The sequence below is a fragment of the Neophocaena asiaeorientalis genome, unplaced genomic scaffold (assembly GCF_003031525.2).
Source record: "Neophocaena asiaeorientalis asiaeorientalis breed wild unplaced genomic scaffold, Neophocaena_asiaeorientalis_V1.1 scaffold19, whole genome shotgun sequence".
NCBI lineage: Eukaryota > Metazoa > Chordata > Mammalia > Artiodactyla > Phocoenidae > Neophocaena > Neophocaena asiaeorientalis.
In genome coordinates this window covers 5,573,124-5,599,171 of record NW_020173388.1, presented here as the reverse complement: position 1 = coordinate 5,599,171, position 26,048 = coordinate 5,573,124, and the positions used below count along the sequence as shown (strand labels likewise).

General features: G+C 44.1%; 1 protein-coding gene across 1 annotated transcript in view; it reads left to right on the top strand.

Annotated features, from left to right (window-relative positions):
• Nucleotides 1–25,781, top strand: part of PDGFRA (platelet derived growth factor receptor alpha) — a 50,878-nt gene extending 25,097 nt beyond the window's left edge. The window contains exons 10-23 of the mRNA XM_024746657.1: nucleotides 4,186–4,379; nucleotides 5,168–5,262; nucleotides 5,484–5,616; nucleotides 7,309–7,413; nucleotides 7,799–7,909; nucleotides 8,160–8,313; nucleotides 9,158–9,324; nucleotides 11,547–11,662; nucleotides 12,024–12,146; nucleotides 13,089–13,200; nucleotides 14,291–14,390; nucleotides 14,504–14,609; nucleotides 15,849–16,090; nucleotides 22,406–25,781. Coding sequence (XP_024602425.1) covers nucleotides 4,186–4,379; nucleotides 5,168–5,262; nucleotides 5,484–5,616; nucleotides 7,309–7,413; nucleotides 7,799–7,909; nucleotides 8,160–8,313; nucleotides 9,158–9,324; nucleotides 11,547–11,662; nucleotides 12,024–12,146; nucleotides 13,089–13,200; nucleotides 14,291–14,390; nucleotides 14,504–14,609; nucleotides 15,849–16,090; nucleotides 22,406–22,553 — 1,906 coding nt within the window. The 3' untranslated portion in view covers nucleotides 22,554–25,781. The remainder of the gene's footprint in view (nucleotides 1–4,185; nucleotides 4,380–5,167; nucleotides 5,263–5,483; nucleotides 5,617–7,308; nucleotides 7,414–7,798; nucleotides 7,910–8,159; nucleotides 8,314–9,157; nucleotides 9,325–11,546; nucleotides 11,663–12,023; nucleotides 12,147–13,088; nucleotides 13,201–14,290; nucleotides 14,391–14,503; nucleotides 14,610–15,848; nucleotides 16,091–22,405) is intronic.
• The last annotated feature ends 267 nt before the right edge of the window (nucleotides 25,782–26,048 follow it).

The following is a 26,048-nucleotide window of genomic DNA, read 5'->3' as shown; positions in this document are numbered from 1 at the left end:
ATGCATATGATGGAGGGGTGTCTGGCTTACTTAAAACTAGTGGATCCGGGCTTCCCTGGTGGCACAGTGGTTAAGAATCCGCCTGCCAATGCAGGGACACGGGTTCAAGCCCTGGTCCGGGAAGATCCCACATGCTGCGGAGCAGCTAAGCCCGTGAGCCACAACTACTGAGCCTGCGCTCTAGAACCTGCAAGCCACAACTACTGAACCCGTGTGCCTAGAGCCCGTGCTCTGCAACAAGAGAAGCCACCGCAATGAGAAGCCTGCGCACCGCAATGAAGAGTAGCCCCCGCCCGCCGCAACTAGAGAAAGCCCACGCATAGCAACGGAGACCCAACAGAGCCAAAAATAAATAAATAAATTAAACCAAAAAAACAAACAAACTAGTGGATCCACCAGCTTCCTTGGCTGAACAAGTGCAGAAAATGAACGACAAAAGACTGTCTGGTCATTGGCAGCCAGGGTTGCTAAGGGGACTCTAAGGAAGTCCATTCCAGAGTGTGTCCAGTGTGGTGTGGCAGAGGGAAAGCCAGCCCAGCATGCTCCCGTCACAGGTCCCAGCACCTGGCGTCTTGGGCTAGAAGACTCTACATTAGCAGGGTATTTTGGAGCCTCTGAAATGCTTTCCTATAGATTATTTCATGTAATTAATTCTCAAAATGACACTTGCATACAGCTTTCCAATGCTACACATAAGGAACCTGAGGCATGGAGAGGTTCAGTCATGCCCCAGATCTCCTCCCTTCATGACCAGTGCTCTTCCTCTCACTCCACCTTCCTTTCACTCACAGTTCCACACTGTACTGTTTTTTTTTTTTAATTATAAATTTGTTTATTTTTATTTTTGGCTGTGTTGGGTCTTTGTTGCTGTGCACGGGCTTTCTTTAGTTGTGGCGAGCGGGGACTGCCCTTCGTTGTAGAGCACGGGCTCTAGGCGCGAGGGCTCAGCAGTTGTGGCTCGTGGGCTCTAGAGCGCAGGCTCAGTAGTTGCGGCGCACAGGCTTAGTTGCTCTGTGGCATGTGGGATCTTCCCAGACCAGGGCTCGAACCCATGTCCCCTGCCTTGGCAGGCAGGTTCTTAACCATTGCGCCACCAGGGAAGCCTATCACGCTGTGCTCTTTTGTTAATGACAGTCAAATGGGCCATTCCTTTATAGATGCACGCACACACACGTGCACGCACACACACACTCGTGGCCAAATGTCATTTATTGTACGTGTAAGAAACCTTTTGGAGAAACTTCCCATTAGTGAAGTATGAAGGACTATGTTTCTCTAATTTATTTATTTTTTAAGATGAATCCTGTGCTTTAAAATCATTCAAGCCTAAAGACAGTGCATTGTAAGAAAGCTTATTCCACTCCTGTCCTCGTGTTCCTCCGTACCCCCTCCTCTCCACCCGCAGGGGAATACTTTTGTTAGTTTTGTTAGGTTCTTATGAAACCTTCCAGAGTTTCTTAAAGCAAATACAAGCAAGCAGGAATTTTATACCCTAGTGACCTCTTCGTATTGATACAGAGACAGTGTCCTCATTCTTTCTTCCAAGGATGTTCCATTGTTTGGCTAATCACTCAAATGATGAATATTTAGGGGAAGCAAGTATTTCTTTAGAAGGTAAAAATCAAGGGTTTAAAAAAAAAAAAGGAAAGTTGGTGGGTTTATTCCCATTTAGAAGTCTGGCCTTAGCAGAGCTGACTGCTCTTGTAGCCACATAAGCCATTGCTCATCTCAGGTTGTCCCGTCTTATGTTTAAGAATTAAGTGTCTATGACTCAGACCTTCAGTGCGTAGAAAGTGTATCAAAAATCCCAGAAAAGCGATGATACGGACAAGAGAAAAAGATGTTTTTACTTTTTTACAAAAAACAAAATTCGAATTGAATATGGTTATTACTTAATGATTAGAATTTATTTGGCTACAACTTGCTGAAACAAAGTCCTTTACTTTTAAGGTATCGAAGCAAATTAAAGCTGATCCGAGCTAAGGAAGAAGACAGCGGCCATTATACTATTGTAGTTCAAAATGAAGACGATGTGAAGAGCTATACTTTTGAACTCTTAACTCAAGGTATGTAAGGGCCGTATAAAGATAACGCCAGCTCAGTGGATGCGTGACTGAGAGTCTCCCGAGGAGAGCCTGGCACTTTTCCCCCAGGTCGTGGAGGGAAAAGCAGCCCTTTTAGGGGAGAAGCAGGGACTGTAGATGTCACATGTCAGGGACAGCTTTGTTGGACTTACAAATCCACATAATTCTGGGAGGTTCCAGGCTAGTCTGGAATAATTTGGGAATTCCTAGGCTCCACTAGCTTCCTTACCATCTGCTTCTCAATGTGGTCTGGGAAGAGTGACATGATGTTTTTTGGTCTGGATGACCTTAGATTGTTCCAGAGTGTTTGGCCTTTTTGCTTTGCTTTCCTTGTAGACCTCGTACAGTGGCCCTTCCCAGAAAGGAGTGCCCAAGTCTTTACATCCTGGTTCAGAACCTACTCACCTACCTTGGGCCACATACTATCTTGGGTGGGCTCATTTGACCCTCACAGTCAATCTATGATACAAGTATCGGCATATTTCTAAATTATTTGATCCCAGGTTGAAAAAACATCTTCAAAACCTAATAATACCCCATAGATGCACTTTGGTAAATGCTGCTTTAGATTTTACCATTTAGATGAATCCATTAGATGATTCCCAAGCTATAATATAATTTTAAGAGCCTTCTTGCCTTTCAAGCCAAATAACCACAGGGGCTTTTTGCTTTCTTCACTGAGGATTTAAATCACCACGGGGCATAAATGCCAAATCACTGAAAATGTGACCATGCTCTCACCCAAGTGGGTCTGTCCAAACTGGACTGTTACTGTGCTCGTGACTCAGTGGCTGCTTGATTTGTGGGTTTGAATGTCACGCGGACAAGTTCTGAACTCTTGGAATTCCACTTCGTAATTCCCAGAAGTTCTGGGACACGAACCATTCAATTCTGATTTCTTTTCACCTCTTGCAGTTCCGTCATCCATTCTGGACTTGGTCGACGACCACCATGGCTCTAATGGGGGCCAGACAGTGAGATGCACAGCTGAAGGAACCCCTCTTCCTGATATTGAGTGGATGATTTGCAAGGATATTAAGAAGTATGGAAATCACACATTCCCTTTCCATTTGTGGTCAGAATGTTTCTTCCTTGGGACAAAGGACCTCAAGTGCATTTTACTTCTTTTGCTGGCCCTTTTTTTTGTGTTTGTGATTCTTAGTTGGCCTAAGTCTCATAAACTACAAGATAGGGTTCCGAACACGGACCTCGCGTGTGTGTGCGTGCAGGCGTGCATGCACGCAGGTGCACTTCTGTGTTCTTGAGTAGCTGTAAGAAGGTCGACAGCTTTCAGCAGATCCTCAAAGGGTCTCTAATCTGAAAAGAGCATGAATCTAAAGGACTGCTGTAAGAGGATTTTTACTACCCTGGCCCACAGTTTCATCTCACATTTCATCTGTGGTGAATGTTATTTGGTGGTTAGACTGGCACGTGAAAATAAATGAAGGTACTGCCCAGGTGACTTCTCACTACCTGCTCTGTGGCGGGAGTTAAGGTACCCGTCCCTCCTTCAGCCCCCATCCCTCACCCCTCTCCGACGGGCACGTGAGCAGCACGTTTGCACTCCCACCTGTAGTGACTGCTGTGCTCAGAAGCCTCACTGCTTCTCCTGGAGACGGAGACTCCTAGACCTACGCCCCCCGCAGGCCACAAGGCAGCAGACTTGGATCCAGACTGGAGCTGGTCTCGAGGTCTAACCCTAGTGACACCTGAGGGGGTCCTCACAGTGTGGGTGGAGAGAAGGGAGGACAGCAGGCCTTTTCGGAGGGGTGGGACGTTGGGATAGTTAAACATTCTTGAAGTCCAGGTTGCTCATGGGTTCAAGGCTTGGGATGGGTAGTTCTGTTGGATTGAACTTGTTTATCTCTGCCTTGTCCTCGTAACCAGTTAACTTTTGAATACCCACATGTAGCTTATTCTCTCTTGGAGAACAAGGTGTTGAATGTTAATCTGCACATAAAATAAGAAAATCGACCCGTAGCCCCCCAAATGCAGACAAAGTCAGGGCTGCTTGCCGTCTTAGATGATTCTCACTGCTCCACCCACCCCCATGACTCCCCGTAATTGGCTCTATACCTATACCCTTTTTCTCCATCTCCAGATGTAATAACGAAACTTCATGGACGGTTTTGGCCAACAATGCCTCAAACATCATCACGGAGGTCCACCCCCGAGACAGGAGCATGGTGGAGGGCCAAGTGACATTCGCCAAAGTGGAGGGGACCATTGCAGTACGATGCCTGGCCAAGAATCTCCTCGGGGTGGAGAGCCGAGAGCTGAAGTTGGTGGCTCCCAGTGAGTAGCTCGTGGGTCAGGACAACGCTAAGTCAGCAGCCGAGCCCCTCCTCTCTCAAGCGGAACTTTGAATCCCAGATGGGGTCCCGTAGGAATGAAGGTCCCTCGGTGGAAATGCAGCTCCGGATGCTCTTAATGGGCCTTCTCTGGGCATCTCTGTGGGAGCCCTTTCTTTCAGATTCAAATCCCAAACCGCATTGTGCAGAGGCCCCTCGGCATTTTGCTTGTCTAACCGTATAGCTACCCAGTCTCTTTGAGCGTGTGGGGATGGAGGATGGGGAAGAAGGGTCTTCCTCCTTGTTGCTCTTCATAACAGTTGAGACAGGTTGAATTCTTAAAAAAAAAAAAAAAAAAATCAATGAAGCCAAAAGCAATATAAGTAAACTGCAACCTTTCAAAATAACTGAACTTGATTTTCTGAACTTACGTTCTAAACTTATGCTACTAATGGTAGCTCTCAATCTCACTTATTAATATTTATATTCCAATTCATATTTTGTCCAGAAGGTTAATGTTGGAGGACCTTTGGGGAAAGTATTTTGTTCCCAACTGAATTTTGTCCCTTTCCCTTCTAAGGGAAGAGCTGGAGTAGTTTCATGCGTGTAGATAACTGAGAGATGGTCTTGCCCATCCCCCAAATAAGCCTGGCAGCTCTTATGCTTCTCCACCAGTAGTGAAAGACTTCTGGCCCAGAAACAGCCACCCTGCCTTCCTGCCCTCCCGCGTGTTTGTGCAAGTTCTCCACCGTGCCTCTCTCTCTCTCTCTCTCTCTGTCTCTCGTCCTCTAGCTCTGCGTTCTGAACTCACGGTGGCGGCCGCAGTCCTGGTGTTGTTGGTGATTGTAATCATCTCACTCATTGTCCTGGTTGTCATTTGGAAACAGGTAGATATTTTTTTTTTAAAGAACTAAAACTATTTGAAACCAATAAGAACAAGAAGAAGAGCAACCTAGTTCAGGGCTTGGCACAGAGAAGGAGCTCAGTAACAACATGATGAGTGAACGTTATTGAATCCTACTGTGTCCAGTCATTCTGCTGCTGCGGTTAAGCTTTGGTACATTCGGACGTTGGTAATTCACCAGTTACCTGTCCTGGTCATTTATAGAAACCAAGGTATGAAATTCGTTGGAGGGTCATTGAATCAATCAGCCCCGATGGACATGAATATATTTATGTGGACCCGATGCAACTGCCTTATGACTCGAGATGGGAGTTTCCAAGAGATGGACTAGTGCTTGGTAAGCTCCTACTGGGGTGATCTCCCAAGACTCCCTTTGATTTGTACGCAACTTTACTCTTTACAGGCCTGTGGAGGAATAAAGGATCTGCGCTTGTGCTTAGTAAAAGCTAAGCATTAGAAATTGGCTTTCAGAAATAGTTTTCTCTCTTGAAAATGAGTTAATTGAATCACAGCAATGATTTGTTTTTACCTCCTTCCCTAGCAAGTTACGGTTAAAGAACATTTTACAAAGGGAGAAGAGAATATGAGGCGGCCTGCCAAAGATACCCATCAAAGTGGCTTTGCTTTGGAAATGACACCAATTGAAAATGAGATGAAGTTCTACAACTAAAAAGGAACAGATGAGAAATGAATGAGGACAATCGGAAAATATATTTTGACTCAGTACATTCTGAGGATTATTAGATACTTCTTTAAAATACAGAATATAAAAATATAGGTTCCTTTTAAAACAAATATGTAAAAATCATCAAGCCAGCTTATCATAGACTTTTCAAATATTTCAATCTTGGGCTGAGACCAAGAACATGAAGCTTTAGTCCAAGGGAATTTTTTTTGGTTTTTTTAAAATCACACTCTGAATGAATGAAAACAGGACAAAGACAAATGAAAGTTAGAGCTAGAGGTTGTATCATCATGACTATTCTAACAGTATGTACTTCAGAGATGCCAGAGGCAACATTATCCACTTGTCTCATTCCAAAATACAGCCAAGTTAGGTCTTCTTACAGAGTTACTTAAACTGAAATCAAACAAGACACCCTATTCACATACCTATACCTGGGAACGAAGCTTTCTTTATTATATTTTCTCCCCTGTTTTACAGAAAGGGATGAGGAGCTCAGGGAAGTTCAAAAGTAATAAAATATGGAGAAAAAGGGCAACATCCCTAACGTACCAAGAGGCAGTCCTGTGTCTCTCTGCTTCTGTGTATTGTCAAGTTGCTAGGGAAGCAGTACCTTTCCAGGAACAGTTTCCAGCCGTGCAGACATGCCGTCACAGGCAGTGTTGGCTGTTAGTGCCCTTTTATGAGCCGAGTCTTTCCCTGGCTTGGCAGAAACATCTGTTTTAGACTGTGAGCTCTTTTAAGAGTGGGGACCAGAGCTTCCATTTCATTTTGTATCTCCCAGCGTGCGGCAAAGTGTTGTGCTCCTAGGGCATGTTTAGCCTTTGCCCTTCCTAGTCTTTCTAAGAAACAGGCAGCAAGGGAGCCAGCCCGAAGTTGTCTTCATCACCGCTTAGAATCCGTGATGTCTTGAATACTGAAGTATTGCCAGTGGATAAAGGCTTATTGATGCAAAAGATGGCCCTGTTTGTGTGCGGAAAACAGAAGGGTAGAGAACCAGGAGGTTTGGGCCAGAGCCACAGAAAGCAAGTGCCACAGAGCCCACGATTTGGCCCGGTTCTCCAGCTGGTAGACAGAGTGCTCACACCAGCGAGGGCTACACCCTCCTTCTTCCCGCCTGTGTTTTCCTTTCCTTTGCAAATGTTATTTGACAAAAGCAGTTATACTAATTTCCTTCCCTGTGGGCTCAGTTCTGGTTTTGACATGATGACTTGGAGGAATCATTATGCTTCCTCCATATGGGAGAAACACCACCCAGCTGTGTACCCATGAGCGCTGGCCGCGGTAAATGAAGCTGATGAGATGCCTGCTTCTGCATGTGTTGATGGTGCTGGTTGCCCACAGGTCGTATCCTGGGCTCTGGTGCATTTGGGAAAGTGGTTGAAGGAACTGCCTATGGATTAAGTCGGTCCCAACCTGTCATGAAAGTAGCAGTGAAGATGCTAAAACGTAAGTGCCCCTTTCTGAGGATTTTTTGAACATGGAGATATTAAGTAAATTGCTCAAAATCACACAGCCAGTAAATGCCAAGTTTAGGACTAGATCTTGGTTCTTTTGATTCTAGGATTTGTGCATATTTAGACTCTTTTGTCAGTTAGTTTTATTTAGATTGTTCTTGTTGCCTATATGTTGGAAAACCAAGAGTTATTTTTAGTGGCTTCTTTTTACCCTGAAGACTAGGGATTAGTTATTAGCATCTAGACTGAGTCACTGTTTCTCTTTTAGACTGTTGTTAAATAAAATGATGTCCAGTCGTAGGATTAGCCATGTTTGGGGCTTTTTCTGGGTAGTAAATAGTTTAGTTGAACCGATACGTGATCTATTTCTTCAATAGCCACAGCCAGATCCAGTGAAAAACAAGCCCTCATGTCCGAACTGAAGATAATGACCCACCTGGGGCCGCATTTAAACATTGTGAACTTGCTGGGAGCCTGCACCAAGTCAGGTAGGCTTGCTCACCTGAGAGTGAGGATTTTCCTAGAACACTACGGTTGTGAAGACTGTCTAGGCTTTTAAATTCCCACACATGCCAGCAAATATAAGTCCCTTCCTTGAATGGAGTTGTTGACTAGATTCTATTGAGGGAAGCTCACTGTTCTTGAGCAGCGTCTCTTACCAGTGTAGACACAGTGTAATTCATGGCTCTTCTGTTCTTCACTTTCATGCTCACCTCCAACTGGTTTTGGACCCCACAGGCCCCATTTACATCATCACTGAGTACTGCTTCTATGGGGATTTGGTCAACTATTTGCATAAGAATAGGGACAGCTTCTTGAGCCGCCACCCAGAGAAGCCAAAGAAAGAGCTGGACATTTTTGGATTGAACCCTGCTGACGAAAGCACACGAAGGTAGGTGCGAAGAGAGACGCTGTTGTGAATCGTCTTATGAGCTTCACCAGTGGAGAGAACCCATGTCCTGATAGAGACCGTGTCTGCAGATTTAGTGCCAGGAGGTAGCAAGACTTAGAGTCAACTACCAGGCTCCATCATCCTGTAACATGGTGCTGAGAGATACCTGATGTCTGCAGATGTTTTGAACCAGGATAGGTTTGCTGATAGGTTTGAGTGAGAGTGAGGGTTGGAATAGTTCTGGGAACCAGTTTGCTGTTTATGTGTGTTCTACTTAAGACCTCTAAATGCATCTCTGGCCAGGGATGCCCCAGTACTCATACCTTGTGAGAAACTTCTAAGTTTGAGATACTGGTCCTTGCTGAACCCTGTGCCTCTCAGTCAAGCCAATGAAGTGACGATCCCCACTGCAGAAGTCTAAAGTGGCTAAAAAGATCTCTGTAGATACAAAGTTCTGTAAGATCAGAAAGGACGTGAGTTCACTTCATATTAATTTACGCAATGGACACCAAATTGGTGCTAAATTTATTGAGTAGCAGGATTTGTCTGCCCAAGCCACTTGGTCATGTGGTGCAGGTCTGTGGCCCGTGAACTGAAAAACAGAATAAAGACGGACACAGCTGAGTTGAGATGGTCCATGTGTTTGTGTGATCATTGATTGATGCTCAGCCCCCCGACGAGACCACCCTCGTGAAGGGTATGGGTGGTTGTGCTTTTGTTCCCTGTGCCGCCCCCACGGCCACCGCTGCCTCGCACGTGGTGGGTACCTAGTTATCATCTACTGAATGTCGGGCGATCACTGCAGAGGACAGCCCGGTTAAGGTTTCTTTTTCTGTTTTTACAGTTACGTTATTTTATCTTTTGAAAACAACGGTGACTACATGGACATGAAGCAAGCTGACACGACACAGTATGTCCCCATGCTGGAAAGGAAAGAGGTTTCTAAGTACTCAGACATCCAGAGAGCGCTGTATGATCGCCCAGCCTCATATAAGAAGAAATCCATGTTAGGTAAACGTGTCTTTGCTTATGCTTTGGGTGTTGTGATCTTCCAGTGGTTTAATATGATACCTAAAATACTCAGAAGATGCTGAGCAGGCCTGGTAAGTAGGACCGCCAGGCCCCATGCTTCCTAACTGCAGATCTGCACACCTGAGTCTATGACATGTTTTTGAAGGTCTGTGGCCTGTGAATTGAAAAAAGAAAAAGAATAAAGATAGACCTAATGTAATAAATTTTTCAGACTTTAAATGTAATTATTTTATTTTATTAATTTTATCTTTCTGTCCAGTTTTATTGAGATATAATTGAGATACAGGACTGTGTAAGTTTAAGGTGTACAGCATAATGATTTGACTTACAAACGTCGTGAAATGATCACCACAGTGAGTGTAGTGAGCATCCATCACCTCACACAGATGCAAAATAAAAGAAGAAGAAAAAGATTGTTTTCCTTGTGATGAGAATTCTTAGTATTTACTCTCTTAACTTTCATATATAATATCCAGCAGTGTTAATTATATCGATCATGTTGTACATTATATCCCTGTAATGTACATTATAAAATGTAGTCATTTTAAAGAATTGTTTATTCTGACATAGTGATATGCATTTTTTGGTGTTAGCATGACTGTTTTTTTTTCTTCTTCAAATGAAAGTATGGTGGTAGTTGATGTTTTCTCTCAGTACCCTTACTTGGACCAATTAAAAGCTGGCAATCTTATATTGGTTCCTAATATATTTTTTTAATTTAATTATATAAATCTCTAATATCTGTGAGTCCAATAGCCCTTGTTTTTAGCTTTGCTAATATCCAGTTTGTGTTAGAAACTGGAAAGTGGACAATTTGAGGTTATATTTTCTGACAAGGGTGTTGGGTTTTTCTACTGAATGTCGTTTGAAGGAAGATCCGTTTGTTTTCAAAGCAGATGAACATGTGGCAGGGTTGAACTGATCTGTAAACTCCAGGGAGCCTAGCTGATGCCCATAGCAGATGGACCACCCCACATCTGCTGGGGGGTGGTCCTTCCAGGCTTCTACTCTCATCACAGGCTTGGCGTGGGGAGGAGGCTGCTAGATAGATCTGATGATGCCTTGTTCCATAATCTTGTATTACTGACACCTCCCGTTGGTCCCTGCAAAAAGGTGTTGAGCTGTCATGGAAATTGTCTTGAAAATCATTAATGTACTCTGGATGCTTTCAGCGTTCTTAAGTGAAAGGTACAGTCATTAAAAAAAGAATGTGCTTGTTCTGCAAAGCGCAGTACAGAATAATATTTTCCACTCCTGCAGCTCCAAGGTCCATTCACATCTCATTGCCAACTGGGTAAACTTCCAAGCCCTTTTAAAAGATTAGCCAGTGAGACTTGTCGGAACCAGTCCTTCCTCTCCCCTCCTGGATTGTTAAAAATAGTTTACGTTGCTTCCCAGGCTGGACGTGGCTCTAGATGTCAGGGGAACCTGATTCATGCTCAACCCAGGCCCAGTTGGCAGGCAGACCATTGCTTTCTGGCTGGAAAAATGTGAAGGGCTGCAGCTACTCTTCACATGCCTGAACCTTTTCAAAAAGTGCTGAGAACTGCTGGCCTAGATTGCCTCCTTCCTCGAAAACCCTGGGACCCTTCCAGAGGGGACCAACTGGGGAAAGTGGACAAGTTACAAAGAAAGGGAACTACGCGCAAAGTCTTTGGCACTGACCTTTAAGATCGCTACCTCTAGTTGGACTGGTGGCTAATTTTATTCACAAAGTAAGCCAAGTACTATGAAGGTGGCTTTAGAAAGAAAAAAAAAGCAATTCCTAGAAGCTGCTTTTTCAAAGAGCCCTTGTGTACATTCCTCACGGAAGATTTGCGTGTGTGTGTGTGTGTGTGTGTGTGTGTTTAAAGTGGCTGAGGTGATTTGCTAACTAAGATTGAAAAAAGAAATTTGGGAGGCAAACAACAAAGTATGTGTGAGAACCCACGATACTGGTCCTTATGGAATCATATATACTTATATATATATACTTAAACCAGGTATATGTTTCTACAGATGTACTTCTTTTTAAAGAGAGCACTTTTGCATATTTTACACACCCCCCTGTGAGGTTTAGAAACTATAACAAAATGATCTTAAGTGTGTTCTTTGGACAAGCCTCCGCAGTCTGCCGAGTGGCCCAGCCCTTCGGGAGTATCAAGGTGCGTGATGTTTCATGCTGTCCGCCAGCACCAACACACTTAATTCCTTTCCTGCAGACTCAGAAGTCAAAAACCTCCTTTCGGATGATAACTCAGAAGGCCTTACTTTGTTGGATTTGTTGAGCTTTACCTATCAAGTTGCCCGAGGAATGGAGTTTTTGGCTTCAAAAAATGTAAGTGTATTCGGGGGACAGAGACTTCTTTAGACCCAGGCCACAGATCTGAGCAAGGTGAGCGTGGAAGGGAGATCGTGGAGAAGCCTGTAGCGATGGCTGCTTCTCTCTTCCTCATCCCCAAAGCAGAGCGGGGCATCCAACAGGATCAGGTGTCTACTTTTCTCCAGAGCGTTGTCCCTCTCGGGAGGGACTGGGATGAGAGCCTGAGAGAGGGGAGCTCTTTATGCCAGGACAGCCTCCCTGAGGCTGTGTGCCAGGCAGCTCCAAGCGCCCCCGTGAAGTGGCCAGTCTTGCAGGGGTGATGCTGTCTAGCGCAGGTGGACTGACACTCCCCGTCATTTCTTCCCTTTCTGCGCAGTGTGTCCACCGGGACCTGGCCGCTCGCAATGTCCTCCTGGCGCAAGGGAAAATCGTGAAGATCTGTGACTTTGGCCTGGCCAGAGACATCATGCATGATTCGAACTACGTGTCAAAAGGCAGCGTACGTGCTCTCACCTTGTTTGGCGTGCTCGCCCTCCCTCACTTGCATCTCTGAAAGCAGGTGTTGCTTCCAGCCATTCAGTGCCCCAGATTTTTAACACGGAGTCCATGACATTCATGAACGGGCTCCAGGGGTCAGTACGAAAAGCACAGGCTCTACAGACAGACTCCCTGGGTGTGAGCACCATCTCCAGCACCTACTAGTGTGGGAACTTGGGGCAAGTTACTTGGCCATTCTGTACCTCGGTTTCCCCGTCTGTATCAGGGAAGTGACATTAGTACCTGTCTCCTGAGTCGCTGCGGAGTATTAGATCACTGGATTCATGTGAAATTATTGGGACAGTGCCTGGCACGTACAAAGCAGCCCGTAAGTGTTAGTCATTAATACATAAGTTGTGCATTTATTTCCAAGGAGAGCACCTCTTTTATCAAATTTTCAAATGGTGTCTACGACCCCTAAAATGTTAAAACCATTTGAGTTAATACATCTTAGAGGCACAGTTTCCTTAAAGACAGTCGTTCTGTCCTACACTTGAACCTTCTCCCCACTATTTCTTATAGTTCAAAGATGTAATTGGCTCTCGGGTCACTAGGTCTGGTCTTAATTTTGTTCCTAGGAAGACCTGAAAATAGGGGACAGGTCCATTCAGGGCTCACGCTTTTGGGGTAGAAATTCAGGATTAAATATCTTGGCATGTTATTCCTTGGAAGGGTGTAAGAGGCAGCAGTGACCATCCATCATTCATTAGATACGTATTGAGCACCCACTAGGTGGCAGGCACTCTTCTGAGTGCCGAGAGTACAGAAGTGAACTAAAGAGACACTCCTGTGGGGCAAGGTTGCCAGTGCAAGCTATTAGCCCAGAGAGGGCCCCTTTCTATTCCTGCTGCTGTAGATCACAGCTGCATATGCTGGGTTTAACGTCCTCCCCGCTTCCCTGCAGACCTTTCTCCCGGTGAAGTGGATGGCTCCTGAGAGCATCTTCGACAACCTCTACACCACACTGAGCGACGTCTGGTCTTACGGCATTCTGCTCTGGGAGATCTTTTCCCTCGGTATGGGCCTGACATCTCTGCTTGTTTGGGTTGTTCTGGAACAACACTGGAAGGGAGATGCTGTGTTTTCCAAGCTCCAGGATGTAAACAATGTTAAGATACCTAGTGTGGGTCAGGTGCACTGCAGCCGATTCACATGTTGTGCACTTACGACGGCTAGTGTGTTTCCGAGCAGACCGAGAAGGGGTCTTGGGGAACTGTGCCCTCACCCCTGGCCTTTGCCCCCCTTCTCCTCTGAGCTACATCAGAGGGACTGTCTCCTACTGGAAATCCTCCTGATGACATTCACTCACCCGCTGCTTCTTTACCTTGGACTTTGGGTTAAGTGGGTTCACCAGTGGGGATTCGCCCTCCCTCACCTCATGGTGATGGACACTCAGTGAAAGCAGTGCAGTGAGGGAAGGGGAATGGTGACTCCCTTCCTGGTCATCATTCTGGAGGAGAGAAACCTTCTAGTCATTCAGTAAGTCAGGTACCGGTTACTGAAGAACACAGGTGCCCCGAGCTACCAGGTGAGGGCCCTGCGACGGGGTGATTCACGCCCCTGACTTCCAGATAGTTCTCCTGGGGAGATGAAACTTACACATTTAATGATAAGCTGTGTGGTCCTGATTTAAAATTGTAATGGAAGCTCGGAGAACAGAGGAGTCCTGGAGTAGTTTTGGAAGGAAACTAAACTTGACCTGGCCTTGGCCACAAAAATGGGAAATGTTTCATGAATCCACTATTGTCCTGATGTGACAGTAAAGGGCTTTCCCTGCCTGTTCTCCTTTTTCGACCCTAGTTCATCCCTCCATAGATGTCACTGTGGGTCACCCAAGTGTGTGGCTTAACTGAGTCTCGTATTCTGTGACAAACAGAGAATTATCTAGACATTTCAAGACTGCTGCCTTAATTATGTGAACATTTCTGATGGAAATGACTTTCCACTGGGCAAGGCTGTGAAATCAAGCAGATGGTAACACTTAATTTCTTTGGAAGAACCGCTACTTCAAGGCGGGGATCCCCAAACATTTTCTAAAGGTGCCAAGTGTTCCAACAGTGTACCACACACTCGTCAGTCCTGGTCATTTTCTTCTTGGGTCCTCAGGTGGTACACCCTACCCTGGCATGATGGTGGATTCTACTTTCTACAATAAGATCAAGAGTGGGTACCGGATGGCCAAGCCTGACCACGCCACCAGTGAAGTGTGAGCCCCCCTTGCTATCCCGTGGGCCTGTGTTCATGCCCGGTGGGTCTATGGGGGTAGGGGGTGCCCTGACGTTCCTCCCTGTGCCCACTGTGAGTCCTGTGCTTCTCCAGCTATGAGATCATGGTGAAGTGCTGGAACAGTGAGCCAGAGAAGAGACCCTCCTTTTACCACCTGAGTGAGATTGTGGAGAATCTGCTGCCCGGACAATATAAAAAGGTTTGTCTGAGCCTCTTAAGATGGGTGAGTGGAAAGGAATGGGCAAAGGGAGGAGACAGCAGCTGGTCATTGCACAGGAAAGCAGTACTGTTCAACACCACGTTAAAGGAGCATTTTCAAAGGAGGAAAAAGATTGTGTGATCCAGTGGCCGGGGCTTCAGGGAGTGCTCCCTGGGCCCTTGGTAGCAATGATGAGTAGAAACCCTCCTCTTCCTGCACGGCTCCCTTTCATCCTGAGTGTGCAACACCTGTAAGCACTTCATTCTCCATATGTTTGAGTATCTGAAGCCTCTGTGCAGTTAGAAGTCTCAGAGCATCCACAGCCATTAAATCGCTAATTTGAATGCACTTAAATCCATGCGAAATTGGCTTTTACCAGCCGACTGGAAGGAACAACCTCAGCTGTTATCTGTGGCTCCAGCTGGTTTTTTTGTGGAATAGGAAGCATTGTTCAAAGGAACAAATGTAATTTCATGGAACCAAGCAGGATACAGTAATGCAACAAATTTTTGCTGAGATGCTGAGAAGGAAAGCCAGACACACTTGTGTAACAAACTCAGTTTCTTAGATTCAGTCACCATGTAGGTTTTCCATACTTATTGCTTCTCTTCCTTCTTCTCGAGGAAGAGCAGTGTTAGCTGAACTGGAAGTTAAATACTTTTGTTTCTCGATTATCTCACTGCCCCTTACAACTGCCATATGTGAGGCAGAAGGAAGGAAGGAAATTAACGATAGGAAAGTCAGAGACACTCTGGTTGGTGAAATTGTGTTGATGGGAACAGACTGGAACTATTGTTGAAAATGGGGTCTTTTTTAGATCAATGGTCCCTAAGTTTTGAATTACATTTCTCCAGTGTTTGGGGATTAGGAAGACTTCTGGTGTGGTGCTCCCAGTGGAAGCCCTGTTCACCTCTTATTGGGACCCATCCAAGCCCTGGAGAGGCTGTGTGATGCGGACCAGAAGGGTCCATGCTAGTCCCAGAGAAGGGAGTGTGTGCGTTTGGGGACACAGTTGTAGCTACTGACTGAGAAGGGGTTCTTGGTATCTCAAGACCTACCAGCAGGAGATCTCTGCCACGGGTGGCCCTTTCTTCATGTTACACATCTCTGGGGAACAGTTAACACCTGACTCTCCTTCAGTTGTCAACAGTTAAAAACTAGTAAGCTCTGAGCATCTGTGTCCTTTTTTGCAGTTCTATCGGTAACCCTTGAGTAACTATGTGAAATGAACATTTGCAGAGTTATGAAAAGATCCACCTGGACTTCCTGAAGAGTGACCATCCCGCCGTGGCACGTATGCGCGTGGACTCCGACAATGCGTACATTGGCGTCACCTACAAAAACGAGGAGGACAAGCTGAAGGACTGGGAGGGTGGCCTTGACGAGCAGAGGCTGAGCGCAGACAGTGGCTACATCATCCCTCTGCCTGACATTGACCCTGTTCCTGAAGAGGAAGACCTGGGCAAAAGGAACAGACACAGGTAGACACGAGACCTCAGCTTCCCGCCGAGCTCTCTCCCCTCCCCTCCCCCAGTGCACCTGAAGGGGAGGAGCCATTGCCCCATTGTGAGGCCCTCCTGGTGCTGAATCTGTCCTGGGGGAGCCAGTGGCAGAACCCCCAGGGGTCTGTTTAGTTTTGAAAATGCTTCCCAGATGATTCTTTAAATTTTTTTTTTTTTTTTTTTTAGTTTGCTCAGATATAGTTGGCTTACAATATTATGTTAGTGTCAAGTGTACAACATAGTAGTTTGATATTTTTATAGATTATACACCATATAAAGTTATTATAAATTATAGATTATTTCCCTATATGTGCTGTATATTACATCCCTGTGATTTATTTATTTTATAACTGGTAGTTTGTACCTTTTAATCCCATTCACCTACTTTGCCCCTCTCCCCTCTGGTAACCACTAGTTTGTTCTCTGTGAGTCTGTTTTTGTTTTGTTTGTTAATTTGTTTTGTTTTTTTAGTTTCCACATATACATGAAAACATACAGTATCTGTCTCTGACTCATTTCACTAAGTATAACACCCTCCAGGTCCATTCACGTTGTCACAAATGGCAAGATTTCATTCTCTTTTATGGCTGAGTATTTCGTTGTGTATATATACCGTATCTTCCTTATCCATTCGTCGGTTGATGGGTACTTAGGTTGCTTCCATATCATGGCTATTGTAAATAATGCTGCTAAGAACACTGGGGTGCACGTATCTTTCCGAATTAGCGTTTTCATCTTCTTTGGATAAATACCGAGAAGTGGAACTGCCGCGTCGTATGGTAATTCTATTTTTAATTTTTTGAGGAACCTCCATGTTGTTTTCCATAGTGGTTGCACCAATTTACATTCCCACTAACAATGTACTAGGGTTTTCTTTTTTCCACATCCTCACCACCACTTGTTATTTCTTGTCTTTTTGATGATGGCCATTCTGACAGGCATGAGATGATACCTCATTGTGGTTTTGATTTTCATTTCCCTGATGATTAGTGATGTTGAGCATCTTTTCATGTGCCTGTTGACCATCTGTATGCCTCCTTTGGAAAAATGCCTATTCAGGTCCTCTGCCCAATTTTTAATTGGATTGTTTGGGGTTTTTTGATTTTGAGTTGTATGAGTTCTTTATGTATTTTGGTTATTAATCCCTTATCAGACGTATTGTTTGCAAATAGCTTCTCTCATTCAGTAGGTTCCCTTTTCATTTTGTTTTTGGTTTCCTTTACTGTGCAAAAGGTTTGATCAGGTCCCATTTGTTTATTTTTGTTGTTGTTGCTCTTGGCTGAGGAGACAGGTCCAAAAATATTGCTTAGACCAATGTCAAAGAGTGTACTGCCTATATTTGCTCCCTGGAGCTGGTGGAGGTCTGGGGCAGGAAGGGACATGTTTCCCTGATGGAGAACCTTTGACCTAAGTCCTCAAGTAATTTGATCAAACTGACACAGCAACTATGATTACTGAAATAATATAAGCCTCTCTTACTGATTTTTTCTTTTCTTTTTTGGCCCCACAGCGTGTGGGTGGGATCTTGTGGGATCTTAGTTCCCCGACCAGGGATCTAACCCACATCCCCTGCAGTGGAAGCTTGGAGTCTTAACCACTGGACCACCAGAGAAATCCTTCTTGCTGTGTTCTTATTTAGTTTCTTAATTCAGACCGAGGAGAAAGTTGAGAGGCGGGCTGTACTGGGCTATTTGACGCTACATCGGTGGTTTCATTTATTCATTCATTCATTCATGCTACGTTGGGTCTTTGTTGGTGCGCCTGGGATTTCTCTAATTGTGGAGAGCAGGGGCTACTCTTCATTGTGGTGCGTGGGCTTCTCATTGCGGTGGCTTCTCTTGTTGCAGAGCACGGGTTCTAGGCGTGCGGGTTTCAGCAGTTGTGGCACACGGGCTTAGCTGCTCTGCGGCACGTGGGATCTTCCCCACCCAGGGCTCAAACCCACGTTCCCAGCATTGGCAGGCGGATTCTTAACCACTGCGCCACCAGGGAAGTCCCCATCAGCGGTTTTAAACCCTGGCTGCAAGTTGGAACCACCTGGGGAGATTTGATAACTACTGCTATACAAGCCTCACCCAGGCCACCAAATGATAATCTCTGGGAGTGAGGCACAAGCAGTCTCTGGCTGATTTGTTCTTTCTTTCTTTCTAACTTTGTATTATGGAAGATTTCTAACGTGCATAATTCAAACAGTGTAGTGAACTGTCAGGTACCCACCACTCAACTTCAGTGTTGATGAACCCATGACCTGTCTGCTTGCATAGCCATATCTACTCCTCCTCTACCACTTCCCTCTGGATTATTTTGAAGCAGATCCTAGACATCATATCATTTCATCCATAATATTTCAGCATACATCTCAAAAAGATAAGGGCTCTATTTTAAAAAATAACTGTAGTTATTAAAAATAACTGCAGTACCATTATTTCACCCCCCAAATGGACAATAAATAGTTAAAAGCATCAGATTTCCAGTCAGTGTTCAAATTTCCTTGATTCTCTCATAAATATTATTTTACATTTAGTTTGTTCTGTTCAAGACCCAAATAAGGGTCACACATTGACTTTGGTTGATAGAGCTCTACAAGTTCGTTCTGCCTCTTTTAGCCCCCTTGCGTATTGTTTGTGTAAATATCAGAGCATTTGCCTGTAGAGTTCCCACATTCAGAATTTTGCTGCTTGCATTACTGTTGTGAGTTTTATCATATGCTTCTGTCTCCTATATTTGTTGGAAATTGGTAGTTAGTCTAGAGGCTTGATCTGACTCAGTAGGTTTTTGGTAAGTGTGCTTCAAAGATGATGCTGTGTACAGGAGGTACATGCTGTACCGTTGTCTCTTTCTGTGACAAGAGCAGCCACTGGTGATCATACCTAGACCCGTTAATTTACTACCAATGTGATGCTAATGCACAGCCAGCACTAGGACCATTGGTTTGTATGGTCCAGGGGGAGGGGCCATGCCCCACTTCCTTGCTCTCTTTGCATAACCCTTGGACAGAGGCAGGAGAAGGTAGGTGGTGATAGTGGCCCCAGGTTCAAGGTCCAAGTTGCTTATGAGTTTCTCTCTTTCTCTCTTCATTCAGGATATTGCTGTCTCTTTCTCATTCAGTTGAATACATATGAATATTTAGGCAGAAGTACATGACATTATTATTTTGGAGGCTTATAACTGTGACCTCTCTCAACCAATTTAGGTATAAGATATAGACAGCCCTTGTTTATGTGTATGCACCAGGTAATTTTAAAAATATAGGTTTTGTTTGTTTGTTTTTGTGATGAGATTTAGAGATGGGGAAAAGTGGGCTGTCTGACTTACCTTTCTATTTATCCTCTGCTCAGAACAATTTTTAAATGTGTTTATGTTCCTTTAGTAAACAGTGTTTCTCCAAGTTTTGGGTAGTTTTTGTAGAACTTCTTGGGGGTGGGAAGAAGGTTGACCAGTGGGTCTTGGAGCGCTCACTATATCCCAGATCTGTCATCCATTTGGTTACTTTGTGTTTGAGGGCCCTGAATATTTCAACTGTAAAAAAGGGTTCTGCTTCTAAATAAAGTTAGAAAATCACTTTGGGATAAATAACATAAGAAAGGTGCCAAGAACTGTTCTAGGGGTACAGAAGCCTGGACTTCAGAATTTGACATGTATTCCACAGAGAGAGCAATTCTAGTTGGTAGGTAGTTGTTGTATTAGAAAACTGGGACTTCTGTAAGGGTGATACATTTGGTTTTCTCTGAATCACACAAAATATGTCCCAAATGATTACACTAGGTCAGCGAGACTGTGGCCCTGACAGGTGGGCTGAGATGGTGAGTGTCTTAGCTTGTGCTGCCTTAACACAGTACCACAGACTAAGGGGCTTAAACAACAGGAATTTCTCACAGTTCTAGAAGCTGGAAATTCAAGATCAAGGTGTTGGCAGGTTTGGTTTCTCCCAAGGCCTCTCTCCTTGGCTTGCACATGGCCACCTTCTTGCTGTGTCCTCACATGGGCTTTTTCTGTGTGTGCATCTCTGGTGTCTCTTCTTATAAGGATATAAGGACACCAATCCTACTGGGCTAGGGCCCCATCCTTATGACTTCATTTAACCTTAACTACCTCCTTAAAGGCCCTGTCTCCACATTTTTCACATTGGGGGTTGGGGCTTCAACATATGAATTTGGTGGGATACAATTCAGCCCATAAAAGATGGGGGATTCCAGATCTGGGATGCTCTGGGTCTAGGCAGGCAGGAGTGAGCATGGTGGTCTTGTGGAACACCCTCCTCAGGCTCAGGATGCTTGGCCTTGGGAGGCGAGTGGGCCTGAGAAAGAAAGGGCCTTGCTGTAGAGGACTTGGGGATGCTAGGTCAGAGCCTATCAGGAGTCAGGTCCTGGGCTACAAGATGAGCACTGTGGCTTGGGAACCAGAAATAAGCCCAGTCATCAGCATTAGGAACCCCCGTCCGTGAAGCCTGATGAGCAGCAAGGATGATGTGGTGCTGAGTCTTGGTGGAAGCTAGCTTCTTCTGTGCCCACAGTCCAGCCATTGGCCAAGGTCCCAGGAACTGGGTTTGGCCTCTTGGGGAGAGAGGCTGCCAGGACTAGATGGTTATTAAGACCAGCCAAGTGGACTAGGATTCACAGTGAGGCTTTAGGACCAGGGTATAAGTGGGGAGGGAAGGTGGAGTACAGACTAGGAACTGAGCAAAAGCTCAGTCTTAAGGAAGGGCCCAATCTGGAGGGTTATGAAGGGGAACTCAGTCCAGTAGCCCCATAGGTTCTAAGAGCTCTCTGGGCCACAGGGGCCCCACGGTGGAGGGTAGCAGACTGTTTCCCATGGGCTTCTATTGGCCAGGCTTGGTTCTCTGCTTGGAAACTGATATGGAAAGGAGGGGAGAGAGCCTCTTTTTTGGTATGCATGTGTGAGACTCTGTCACGTGGCCACCCAGCTGATGGTATGGTTTCTATGCCGTGTGTGTAGCATGGTGCTACAGCCTCGCCATGAGGAGGTGAAGCTGTGGTCCTGCCTATCAGCAGGTGATAATCTGCTCGGAGCTAAAAGAGATACATGAAAATTTAGCAACACCGGGCAGGATAACAGTAAGAGAGTAAGAGTTCAGAGAAGGGAAGACAGGCAATAGTGACAGTCTGGAGACGCTAGAGAATATTTTCTAAAAATTTTTGTGAAAAATTTTAAGTGTCCAGAAAAATTGTAAGAATATATCTACCACTTAGATTTAGCTGTTGTTAACACTGTATCACATTTGCTTTATCTATATATTATATATATAATATACATACATATGGTAGGTGTTGTGTGTATCATACTTTTTTTTTCTCGCTAAGTCACCTGAAACAAAATCGTTTGAAATTCCAGCACACGTCTCCTAAGAATAAGGAGACCCTCCTACATAACCATAATAGCATGACCACACATGAGAAAATTGACAACTATTCCTTGATATCATCTACTATCCGGGCCCTATTCAAATTCAGAGTTGGGATAACAGCAACAATAATCATAACTAACATTTATTGAGCACTTATTATGTGCTAGGTACTCTGCCCAGTGCTGTATGGTTATTGCCTTACTGCTGTATTTAACCTCCCTAACAAACTGGAATATTGTCAGGCACTGTTGTCACCTTATTTTATAGGCAAGGGAACAAGTTCAGGAGGTTAAGGGACTTGTGTGAAGTCCCACAGCTGGTAAGTGGTGGACCATTCCAGATCTAAGGCTGTCTGACTCTAGAACTCCCTTCTCAGACGCTACTCTAGTAAGTAAAGAGCCTTCACCTGGGCCTTTAGGACTCAAGGGGGGATTGGATGTAAGAGGAGGGGAAGGAGGGCATTCCTGGGGCGTGGGGTGAAATCCTGAGATCACAGTTTGGACGTTCAGGAGCTTTCAGGGCTAGCAAGTGACTGACCCGGCTGCACTTTGCCCCAATTTCATCCCTCTGCTTTTTCTTCCCCAGGCCTTTTGATCGGGCATTGCTTCTTTTCTCTTCCACTGGGGTTGAGTAGGGAAAACAGAAATTGTCATAGCTTGTTAGCAACTTTGATGGAAGATCTGGCAGAAGAGAAGGGAAGCTGAAGTGTGGAGATGACCTGTGGATCTGGGTTTTCCATAAGGCCCACTGCAGTGTGATGGGGGCTGCGTCTGGCTTGGTGGCAAAATCTTGCCCAGCTGGGTAGCCTGGGTTTGAATGCCAAAGGATGTTGCAGAAAGAGCTCCTTTGCCTTTGGGGGGCCACCTTGGAAATGCCCCCATGGTCTAGTTGGTCTGACTGTGATCTTTTCTATTCTTTCCCCTCTCCAGCTCGCAGACCTCTGAAGAGAGTGCCATTGAGACAGGTTCCAGCAGTTCTACCTTCATCAAGAGAGAGGATGAGACCATCGAGGACATCGACATGATGGACGACATTGGCATAGACTCCTCGGACCTGGTGGAAGACAGCTTCCTGTAACTGGCAGATTCGGAGGGGACCTTCCACTCCTGGAACCAACTTGGATCCTTTTAAGAAAACCACTTTACTGCAATGCAAAGTTTGAGGGGAGGACTTGGATGATGTGTAAAGAGAAGTTCCCAGCCAAGGGCCTCAGGGAGCCTTCTAAATACGAATGAATGGGATATTCTGAAATGAACTTTTTTGTTGTGGCCTCTGGCAATGCTTCAGTAGCATCTCATTGGCATGTGAAGTATGGAGGTAGCTGGACAAGGAAATAACGGGCCACAGGAGACAAACTTTGCGATTCAGGGGCATTGGTGAGATTCCAACGTACACAACTTTTACTGCAGCAAAACTCCAGCATTGTAATTATGTAAATAACTCTAACCAAGGATGTGTTTTGATTTGTGTTAACTATCCTCTCTGGACTTCTGGAGAGACCACTCAGTCCACCCATGTACTTCACGCTTGAAACCTGGTATCAGCTGCTGTTGGACTTTCTTATGAAGTACATGCAAAACCACTTTTGAACCTTAAAAGGTACTGGTACTATAGCATTTTACATTTTTTTTTTTTTTAGTGTTGAGGAGATAAAAGATAATAATTAACCAACTTTGTTTATTAGATTTGGGTCATTTATAAGCCCGACAACTCATTTTCATATTGTAATCTACGTTTATAATCATGCTACTGTTATCAGTAACGCTAAATGTGTAATATGTAACACGTTTTCCCTACAGAAAAAGCACAATTTAAAAAAAATCCTTACTAAGTAGGTGACAAGTTTGACAGTTTTTGACATTTATATTAAATAACATGTTTCTCTATAAAATATGGTTATAGCTTTAGTGGATTAAATTTAGTTGAACATAGAGAACAAAGTAAGAGTAGTGTCTTCCAGCAAGTCAGAGTTTTTAACTATGTACTGAATAGTTTCCTAATCCATTGTACTAAAAGCAATTAACTGCCCTTTGAAGTAATGCGATTTGGAATAAATAAACAAAACCCCTAAATCCTAAATGTTCTCAATATTAAGGCATGAGTCTCTGCCTAATGTGACTTCTCATTATTATTACCCAGCGGAAAAAGTAGTCATCAGCAAAAAGACTGGATTTGCAGAGATTTTTTTTTTCATGCCTGGTGATAATTCTGGTGGATCTCAACACATAGATATTTTTAATTCTGCAAACCCTGAAAAAGTCAGAAGGATGCCCTGAACAGGAGCCCCCTTCCTTACCCCCAGGAGAAATAGTTTGGAACTCTGAGACAATAAAGGCATTGTTCAGTGAAGGCTGTGTGTGCCATAGCCTGGATCCTCGGTCCCCATATGTAACTGGCAACCAGAATCATGAGATTCTATGTCCCCATCCGAGAGATTCTGAATTAATTAGGTCTGGGGGAGCAGAGACCTGTATTTTTATAAACATTCTGGCTGTTCTGATCAGCCGGATTTGGGGAACACCGGCGCAGATGACAGGAAGTTGCCATGGGAAAAAAAATAATTTGAAATAGAAATCAACCATGTAGGAAGCCTCCATCTGAATCTTTGGCTCTGGGTCAGTGACATTTAACGCCATATATCTGGTAATTAATTAATTAATTTAATATCACAGTCTTAGCTGAGACTGAGTAAGCCAAGTCTTGGTTTAGTAGATCTCACTGCATGGGGAACTGAACCCCCTCCCCACCAGTTTCCCGCCAAAAGGCATGTACAAAAATGATGCAAGTCAGTGTACCAAGTCTCTGTATGACCAGGTCACTATTTTGGTGAAAAAATTGTTAAGTTTTACTGATATTTTGGGGTTAGAGGGGAGGACAGATTGTCACATCCATCCAGATTGTCAAACCGGTTGTTGTGGGTTCATTGGCATTCTGTGCGATACCACTTAATTGCTAACACCATATGAATGAAACATGGGCTGTGATTACTGCAATCACTGTGCGTACTCGTGGCAGGTGATGCTTTGGAAGATGTAGAAGCAATAACAAGGTACTTGACTACCTACTGGTGTAATCTCAATGCAAGCCCCACCTTTTTCATGGTAAGTGTGAAGACTGAGCCAGATTGGCCAATTTAAAAAGAAAACCTGACTAGGTTCTGTAGAGCCAATTAGACTTGAAATACGTTTGTGTTTCTAGGATCACAGCTCAAGCACTCTGTTTATCGCTCCCTGTTTATCGTACAGCCTCCTTCTGTTGGTGCTTTGCATTTTGATGTCCTTTGAGTCCTGCATGACATCATGAGGCTGGATGAGAATTCTCAGACCAGCAGGATCTAGTCCTGACGAATGCTGTCACCTGAGTTTGTATGTGGCTGCATTTTTTTCCCTCTCTCTCTTAAATAGTGTTTTCAGTGTGTGACAGATTTGTTTCCTTTCTGGCCTCCTGCAAAGACCCCAGATGAAAATTTGTCAATCCTTCCTGCTTTCTATTTTTATGAAGACAATCAAAGTTGGCCTGAGAAACACAATTTGTGACTTTTTAAACGATTGATGATGTCCTTAAAATGTGGTCTGCCAATCTGTACAAAATGGTCCTATTTTTGTGAAGAGGGACGTGAGATAAAATGATGTTATACATCAATATGTATATATGTATTTCTATATAGACTTGGAGAATACTGCCAAAACATTTATGACAAGCTGTATCACTGCCTTTGTTTATATTTTTTTAACTGTGATATTCCCCACAGGCACATTAACTGTTGCACTTTTGAATGTCCAAAATTTATATTTTAGAAATAATAAAGAGAAAAATACGTAAATGTTCCCAAAACGGTGGTGTGGTGAATGTTGGAGAATTAACTCGATAGGAAGAGTCTACCGATACAATTGTATTACAAATTGCCCCGTTCATGTTTTTGTTTTAAAACGTGTAAATGAAGATCTTTATATTTCAATAAATGAGATATATATATATAATTTTAAATTATGCTAAGGTTTTAGCATTTTTGTCTTTAGTTTAACCACAAACTAAACCAACCCTGTTTAATTTACTTTAGTGACATTCTAGTAGGACTCTGTATTATGGGTTTAATGAAACCAATAGAAAATTCTAGTTTCAAACATAATTTGAGGTCGTTTGTTCTCAGAACCAGCATTTGGCTTAAAGATGACTGGCACCTAGCTCATCTTTGATCCTGTCTATTGTTTGTTATAGTAGCATTTTGTGCATTTTCCCCTGCACAAGGAATACAAGACTGCATTTACTCTGGACCCGGTTCAAACATTGTTCAAGTACGTAAAATAAAAGGTTAAAGTCTTTTTTCACCGTATCTTCTTCCCTGTCCCTGTCCCATTTCCCAGAGGAAGTACTGCATCTTTTTTGTGTGTTCTTTTATCCTTTCAGCCCCCTTTTTGTTCATCTGCTTATATACATTTATACACATCTCTACTTTGCTTTATATTTTACCTAAATGGGATTGTACTTTATGTAATGCTTTATAATGTGCTTTGTTCTTTCTTTTTAATAGACTTAATTTTTTTTAGAGCAGTTTTAAGTTCATAGCAAAAT